This window comes from Dipodomys ordii, unplaced genomic scaffold, assembly GCF_000151885.1.
Source record: "Dipodomys ordii isolate 6190 unplaced genomic scaffold, Dord_2.0 Scaffold111, whole genome shotgun sequence".
Lineage (NCBI taxonomy): Eukaryota > Metazoa > Chordata > Mammalia > Rodentia > Heteromyidae > Dipodomys > Dipodomys ordii.
The window spans coordinates 1256382-1265119 of NW_012267327.1; the positions used below are offsets into that span (position 1 = coordinate 1256382).

Sequence of the window (8738 nt, forward strand, 5' to 3'; positions counted from 1 at the left end):
TTTAGGGTTAGCTATTTACTTAGACTGTTGCACAAAGCTAAGACCAGACTATTTGACTAATGGGATGGCTGGGATATGCTGCCATTCCTTTCTCAGCATGAGCACTGTGATAACTCTACTGGTGGTATTGGCAACACACACTATATATCTTACAAGGCACATAACTGAGCAGTAACTTTCCCGTTCTCTCGGTGATCTTGAAAAAAAAATCCTGCCACTTAAGACCAATTAATTAGTAGGAACTGGAAACTCAATTGAATCATTATAAATTCAAGGCTCCAAAAAACAATGAAACTACACACTAGATATTTCCCTTACAGTCCAAGACTGCTTCATTATTCCCCATGATATAAGTTTCTTTACTTTGTAGTCACACTTTGAAGATTTATTCTTTATGAGGCTTCATAAACAAAATATGCTAACTTCATCTGAACTCCTGACTTTTCCTTAATGGCTAATTATATTTAAAAGCTTCTGTTTTCTGTTACTCACAAACAAATCTTGTACTATTGCAGTTATTTTTTAAATTTCATTTTATTGTAAATATGCTGTACAGGGCGGTTACAATTACAGGGAGGTTACAATTACATAAGAAAGGTAATGAGTACATTTCTTGCAGAACATTGTTACCTTCTCCTTTGTTTTCTCCTGCTATCCCCTCCTTCCTTCACCTCCCTCACTCTCTGCCCCCTCCAAGTTGTAAAGTTCATTTCTAACATAGTGTCTTGTGAGTATCATCGTTGCAATGGGTCATCCTATGTCTTTGTTTCAGCATTTTGTTATTCCCCTTCCCCTCCCCAAATTAGATAAATGTATATACAAGATGCAGGGTACCAAAATAAGATACAGTCACAAAAGAGGATATACCATAGGGGGAAGAACATATAAAAGAAACAAAAAAAAATCACATAGCACATTAAAAAGAACAAGAACAAAGAAAAACCTCGTGTGTCCATATTTTGGGGTTCATTTCACTTAGCATAATCTTTTTTTTGTTTGGGTCCGGTCATGGGGCCTGAACTCTGGGCCTGGGCGCTGTCCCTCAGCAATTCAGCTCAAGGCTAGTGGTCTACCACTTGAGCCACAGCGCCACTTCCGGTTTTTTTCTTTTTGCTTATGTGGTGCTGAGGAATTGAACCCAGAGCCTCAGGCATGCAAGGCAAGCGCTCTACCACTGAGCTACCTTCCCAGCCCCAGTTAACATAATCTTATATGGTCATATGAACATAGCTTTTGGGCTTTTCTGCTTATCTGATAAGATTACACTAGACATATTTTAATTATTGAAAATAAGGGAAACCAGAGGACCTGTATGTCTTTGGGTCTAGCTTACTTCATTTAATATGATTTAATATGTCAATCATGGGGCTTGAAATCTAGGCCTGGGCACTGTCCCTGAGCTCTACAGCTCAAGGCAAGTGTTCTATCACTTGGGCCACAGTGCCACTTCCAGTTTTCTGATGGTCTACTGGAGATCAAGAGTTTCACGGACTTTCCTGCCAGGGCTGACTTTGAACTATGATCCTCAGATCTCAGCCTCCTGAGTAGCTAGGATTACAGGCGTGAGCCACATGCACCCAGCTGCAGTTATTTTTTTTAAGTTAGTTGATATGTCAAGGGATTAACTGGGACTACCAGTAAAGTTCTTGATATAATTATCAGACAATGTTGATATTTCAAGCCACTTTTTTGGCCTCTGACAAAAGAAGAGGTAATACATGTGCAGGATGACTACACATTAGACATGTCACTAAAGCATACTGCCAACTACAACTATCGGTGCCTCTTAAAGGATGGAACAGAATTGAACATACTAAACTTTCATTGTAATGTAGATAATTGTTCTCCACAAAGCCCAAAATCTCTTTCACCATTTTCTTATTAAGACAAATAATGAGGATAAATAGAGAAAGCCATTGTAATGTACCTTCACCAACACCCACACCCACATCCCACTAAGAGACATGGATAATGGATTTCTTTGTGAGTCAACTTCCTCAACTGTAGAAGTTAAACCTAAACCCACAAAGGGGTTAATAAAATAAACAATGACAGATGTTTAACTACCAAATAACTACCCATTTTGCCATAACTCATTGGGAAACAATTAAAAGGGGATAAAAGTCATGGTAATGACCAGTTATAGACCAAAATTATGCATACCATCTCATTAATGTTTCAATAACTTTACAGAAACTATTGGCCATCACTTCTTTACACAGATCTTTTTGATTTGATGTTCTTACACTCAAATCACAAATATGTCAATTTTGATCACTTAAAGAAGTATGTGGACAAGGAATAACAGCTCTACTGTAAAACTTGATCTATTTGTTATTTGTTGCATATATGTGTGTGCCTATATATGCCTCTATCTATAGATATCTATAAGTATCTATAGATATAGATATAGATCTTGAATTCTTTCTCTAACACTCAACTAATGATGTGGCAAAAAGAATAACCTTCAAATACAAACTCTTTAGAAACTCAAAAACAGCTCTGTGCCTGCCAAATATGTGCAATTTTTCTAACTCCATATTCCTCATTCTTAAATGTCCAATGCTAAAGCCAAAACCTGAACCCAAGCAGCAAGCTGCAATGTTTTGAAACTATGATATCATTCTGTCTGGAGCACTTTAAGAGACAATTTGAATGAATTGGCAGAAGCTTAAATGGGTCACACTGAAACCCAAAACCAAGGATATTTATCTGGAAGAAATATTCTGGCTCTGCCTGTGAACACAATGGCCATACAATGGCAGGCCTATCATTCATTTATCTTTAGTTGTACTTTGCAAAAAGACAGTGAAAATACGGTAGATCTTGCTACCTGAGCATATTGCTAATACTACTGAGTACATAAAATTCACAAATAGCCCCAAATATCAACCAAGCCATAAGGTGTTACCAATCTTACATATATACATATATGCACATATATAATAGGTATGTATGTAAATACATATATGTATATATGTATATAGCACAATGTATTAATTTTGGGAAAGCAGGAAACTGTAACTTAGTCATATTTATTTCATAATCTTACTTAGTACTGACAGCTACAGTTTTAAAGGATACCCTTGTGAGGCATTCAGATTGCCTTTTTTAACTGGATCTCTCTAAGAACTAACATCTGCCTTGATTTCTTCTTGTGGCATTACAGTCCATATGAATACAACAAACAAAAACTGCAGAAGTTTCTGCTATTCTCAGTTCCACAACCGCCCAACATAAATTTTCCTTTCACAGTAAACAGTACACAGTCAAAAAGGTTTCCTGTTTCAAAATGGAATAGTAGATGAAAGAAACTGTAACCATGCCGTGAACAAGTTTAAAAAGTTTCTTAATGATGATCAGTTCTCAGTGATGAAAATGGAAACTCCCAATACTTCTTCCTCCCTTAAGCACTCATCTGGTTCTTTCCTGAGTAAACATTTTGAGCATCACACATGTGGTTACTGTAACTGTTCCATGAGAGATTTTTGTTAAATAGCTTGTGTGCTTTAGTTATTTGAGAGCAACACAACCTACTATAAGAAGGAATCAACACTCCTAAACTATGCTATGGCAATACACCCACAGAGAGCAGCCAATGGTTAAAAAAAAAAAAAACTTTGCATATCTGAGTCATATAGAAGAACTCTGAACCTTGAAGAGCAGGACAAAAGGTTAAAAAACAAAACAAAGCAAAAATCTTTGCTCTGAATCCAGCTTTTCAAAACACACACATAGAGAAATGGAAGAAAAATGTCCAATACAAATCAAAAGATTATTGTCAGAGCAATAATTGTTCACCAATTAAGAATGCATATAAATAAACCTGAAGAAACCATGTATATACAGGATGCATATGGAAATACACCCAGAGTACATCAGATAGAACTTACCACTTTGTCCATGAGTTTCCAAGTTTTCTCCACTGTCCTGCGATCGGCAGCAGCTTGTTTGGGGGGACCAACTGCATCCTGAATAGCATCAATAATACCCAAAATTCGACCTTTCCGGGGGTTTCCTCCTCGACCACCAGGGTTTCTGCCATTCATAGAATTTGCCATCTGGAATCTTTAGTTCTTTGAAAAGTAATTTAAAAGAAAGAAAGAAAGAAAAAGTTAGTTGGGTAAGAAAGGATTTACCCAACAGGAAACTCAATAGGCTAACTTAGACACACTAAAATCTCCACACTTAATGAGAACCCAAGGGGCCCAGATTCAACTTTTCCAACACCCCTGTGTGGATTACATTCTCCATAGTACACAAAGTTCAGAAGCCACGAGCCTAGCTTTCCTGTTCGAACACTAAGAACTTAAAGACGCAGCCTTCTCATGTTTCTAATAGCTAAAAGCTTCACTGAGACCCAACTTCTAGGGACAACAGTATCAACTAAACCTACAGCTAGGTTCCCTCTGACTAGGTTAAAAAAAAAGAAAGAAAGAAAATCCCTGTGGTCCCAGGCTCTGCCTGAGCGCCCTAACACACGCCTAAGGGACACATCTGTTGTCTACAAAGGGTTTCTCCCCGCAGAAACCACCAAGTATGGACATAGGAACCCAGAGTCCTTTAAAGCAGCGCGGTGAGTCGTTATTCCCAAGAGCCAAATAAATCAACAAATAGCTCCTTTTGGAGGGGGGAGGGGAACGGAGGACGGAGGGAGAAACGGACGAGACCGGACTTGGAACGCAGAGTTCACTTCTCCCGGTCCCAGGGGGTCCTCCAGTCCCACCGACAGCTCACGGAGGGGTAGGGGTACCCCTTGCCCTGCCCAGGCCTGTCGGATCTCCGCTGGAGAGGAGGAGGAGGAGGAGGAGGAGGACTGACGGAGGACAAAGTGTCCCCGGGCTGCTCCAGCGTCTGGCAGCCCAGCCAGACTCCCTCGGAGCTGGGCGCCCGACTGGACGCACCTCCCTCCCTCCCCGGCGGGCCGTCGGCGTCCCGGCCTCGCGGCGCCCACCTTCTCCTCCTCCTGTCCAGATCCGATCTGTAAATCCGTCCCACCCACCCATCCACCCCAAGTCTCTCCACTGTGGACGGCAGCGAAGCTGGGCCGCCCTCCCTTCTTCCTGGGTGTCCGGGACGAACACCGTCCCCCCCCACCTCCTCCCGTCCGTCCGATCCGGGCAGCAGCGCCTGTCTCCCGCCGGGCGCCCTGAGCACGCCTCGCCTGACGGCGCCTCGGCGGTCCTCAGACCCGCGCGTGCGCTCGGGTCCCACAGCTCCACGCACGCAGCCCCCGGGGTGCTGACGGGGAACAGCTGGGGGCAGCCCGGGCGGGGAGTAGTAACCGCCCGTCCTAGCGCGCTGCTGAGGTCGGTGGTGGAAACGCGACAATTACCGTCAAGGCAAATCCACACCCGCTGTCCCCTCCCGCCCGACTCTCGGGGAGGCCGCCGCCGCCGCCGCCGCCGCCGCCGCACTCGCCGCACACCCCACCCCGTGAACATGCACAGACACCCAGGCGCGGGGCGGGGCCGGGGGGCGGGGCCGGGACACCACCAGCCAATCCCGACAGCCCCCACACTGCCTGACAGCGGGCAGCGCCAATGGGCGCGAGGCGGCCCGTCCTCCAGGAGACACCACCCGCTCCACGTCCTCCACAGTACACAATGGCCCCCGAGGAAGCCTCCGGAGATCGCGTGTCCCGAAGGGAAAAGAAACTCGGAGGGAAAAAATGAACATGGGCCTGGACTTGTCAGGGGACGAAAAAAGAAAAGAGAAAGGAATGGGACTCAGAGGGGCGAGGAACTAGGGCGCTAACCAATAAGGGGTGGGCAGGTGGGCGTGAGCGTAGGGAAAGGGAGCCTGGCCAACTGGGGCTCAAAAGGCGGGACTTCCTGCCCGCTCACCTCCCAGTCTTTTGTTTCATAGCAACAGAGTGGAGGCTGGATGGGAGTTGCTCCTCAACTCCGGGCGGGTCACAGGCTTAAGAAATTCATCTCCCTAGGGCTGCCAAACTCTCCTGCCCAGGACAGCAGCCAAGCTGCTCTCAGACCGTGTCTCCTATTGGCTGTGACCAAAGAGCAGCCGTCACCCAGCTTCTGAGAGGAAGTGTAGACCCAGCCTAGACTTGAAGCTCAAACTTGATTGCCAGTGAAAACTTCCTAAATTTCTGAGTGCTTCCCTTCGGTGACTGGTAAAGTCCAAACAAGCTGGTGAAAAAGCTAATAGTTGACCACCCTGCCCCCAGGGCAGGCAAAATGACCCGCCAATGAGAAATCACTAAGGTCTATGGGTTGTAACTTTTCTTCACAGCAAGTTTCTGCGGCTGAAACGGAGGAGAACTTAAATGTTGTTGTTGTTGTTGTCTCAGTCTCCTTTATTCTGCACATATTGCGCTTTGTGTAAAACACACACACGCACACCAACCTTGTGTCTGTCATTGTCTCCCACTAAATTTAATCTCTTCCTCCATAAAAAAGGAACATATCTGTTGGGTGCTGGTAGCTCATTCCTGTCATCCTAGCTACTCAGGAAGCTGAGATCTGAGGATATAGATTTGAAATCAGCATAGACAAGAAACTCTGTGAGACTCCCATCTTCAGTTAACTACCAGCAAGCAGGAACTGGAGTTGTGACCCCACTGGTAGAACACCAGCCTTGAGCAAAAGCGCTTAGGGACAAACCCCAGAACTGGCACAAGAAAAAAAAATGAAAATTACACATCTGGCTGTTTAAAAATGAAAAGCTACTGTGCTGAGATCCTCCTTTCAACAAAATCATACAGTAAACAAGCAACCTTCATTTCTATTTGTTGCAATGCTACCACCCATGCTACTATCAAAAGCTTTGGGTTTTCATAATTTGGCAGCTTTTTTCCCATTTGTGTTGATGTTGTTAATCATACTTTTATACCTTGAGCTTCCCACATAGTGTGGTATTTTGATCATATTCAAAGAAATATGTCTAATCATTCTCTAACCAGTTAGTCTCATAAAATATTTTCCAATGGCTTTCACTGCTTGCTAATAAGCATTTTAGTACTGATTTGCACTGTGAGGGACTCCACTTGTCAAAAACATGCTTTATTCTGCAGCCTGAAATTTAGGAGGGTTAAGATTGTCATTTGAAAACAGCCAAAGCACGCTCTTGCAACCAATCAGGCCACAAAACATAGTTCAGAAGACATTTTTTCTGTTATTTCTATGCCAATAATTAAAGAACAGTTGCTTGGTTTACATTTTGCTTAAGTACAAAAGTACTGACATCTCCATATCTTTTCCACACATTCATATCTCCCTTATTCAGAGTCATAGTACACACATTTACTAGAGGAAGACTGAAGAAAATGTGGTATCACTAATTATAATAAGTTACCTTTAAAATAAATCCAAAATGAACTGAAACTCCTGAGAGAAGATTTTCTACCCACATAACCGAATAGTAACACATTGCAACTAACTATATGGTGATGATGTTTGGATTTGAAAATGTAGAATAAGTAAAATAAATATTGGAGACTTGCTTATATTTTGTTCTGCAACTGAAAGAGATAAAAGTGAGCAAAATGGCATTATCTGTGGCATCAAGCATGTCATAACAAATGAGAACTCAATATATATATTGGGGGGGGTTGGGTTTTGGGTTTTTTTTGTCAATCATGGTGCTTGAACTCTGGGCCTGGGCACTGTCCCTCAGCTCAAGGTGAGCACTCTACCACTTGAGCCACAGAACCACTTCTGGTTAATTGGTGTAAAGAGTCTCATAGACTTTCCTGCCTGGGCTGGCTTTAAACTGTGATCCTCAGATCTCAGCCTCCTGCATAGCTAGGATTACAGGTGTGAGCCACCAGCACCTGGCCTCATTCGTGTATTGTTATGCATCTAGGTATATGTATATATCTCACTTACTATAGCTATATGTATCATAATATGCCATACGTGTATGAATATTATATATATGCACATTGATATTCATATGTGCAACACATACATGTACATTTAATATGTAAATTTCATCAACAAAGGATGTTTTATTGTCAACTAGCTATTTTGTGAAAGGCACCTAGAATGCTAGTTAAATTCTGGTGTTGCAAGAAGATCAGTTAAACTCCAACTAGGAATCAGAGTTTGGTTATATCTTACAAACTTTGGGGAAATCTGCCCTCCTGTTCATTGGTAGCACAAAAGATAAGCTTTTGCAAAAACAAAACAAAAATCCTGAATTCTGAAGGACTATAATTAGTCCACAAAGGAATGTTTTCTTACCAGACTTTGTGATGCCCAGGTTATAAGAGGTAGTGTTCCAAACTAAAGAAATAACAGACTTTTGTAGAGAACAAGTTGGCCTGTACTTTGCATTTTGCAGGGAACATTTCACACTGGGAGCTGTGGGATTGGAACCTAGTGAAAACAGCAATCTCTTCTTCTGGATAAACCTGACATGAAGTAGATGGTAGACTTCAGACAAAAGAGCCTCACAACCACCATTGTGCCCTGTAAAGGAACATGTTAAACAAACTGGTTGATAAGCACAGGTGAAGTCTCAAGGGATAGATATGGCAACAGCATTTGGAGGCAGCAATGAACTCTTGAACTCTAAGCACTAATATTTAATGTTAATGTATGTACCAAGAGACTGGTGTCACAAATGCAGGATACATTTGTATATTTAAGCATAACCTTTTGTTTTAGTTTTGGCAAGGATGGAACTCAGGGCCTCTAAACACCCTGCCATTTCAGCTACTATCTCAGTCCTTTTGCTTTGAGCTTATTTTTCAGGTACTGTCCATCACCTTTGCC

At 42.7% G+C, this 8738-nt stretch overlaps 1 protein-coding gene across 4 annotated transcripts in view; it reads right to left on the reverse strand.

Moving 5' to 3' along the window:
* Cblb (Cbl proto-oncogene B, E3 ubiquitin protein ligase) overlaps nt 1-5435 on the reverse strand; it is a 164865-nt gene extending 159430 nt beyond the window's left edge. For 2 of the 4 annotated variants that reach the window (XM_013028556.1, XM_013028559.1), the window contains exons 1-2: nt 5336-5435; nt 3894-4076 (exon numbers count right to left, since the gene is read on the reverse strand). In XM_013028556.1, coding sequence (XP_012884010.1) covers nt 3894-4061 — 168 coding nt within the window. In that variant the 5' untranslated portion in view covers nt 4062-4076; nt 5336-5435. Of the gene's footprint in view, nt 1-3893; nt 4077-4954; nt 4981-5097; nt 5138-5335 lie in introns of those variants that run through there. The other 2 variants (XM_013028557.1, XM_013028558.1) reach the window with 2 other exon arrangements.
* Nucleotides 5436-8738: the final 3303 nt, after the last annotated feature.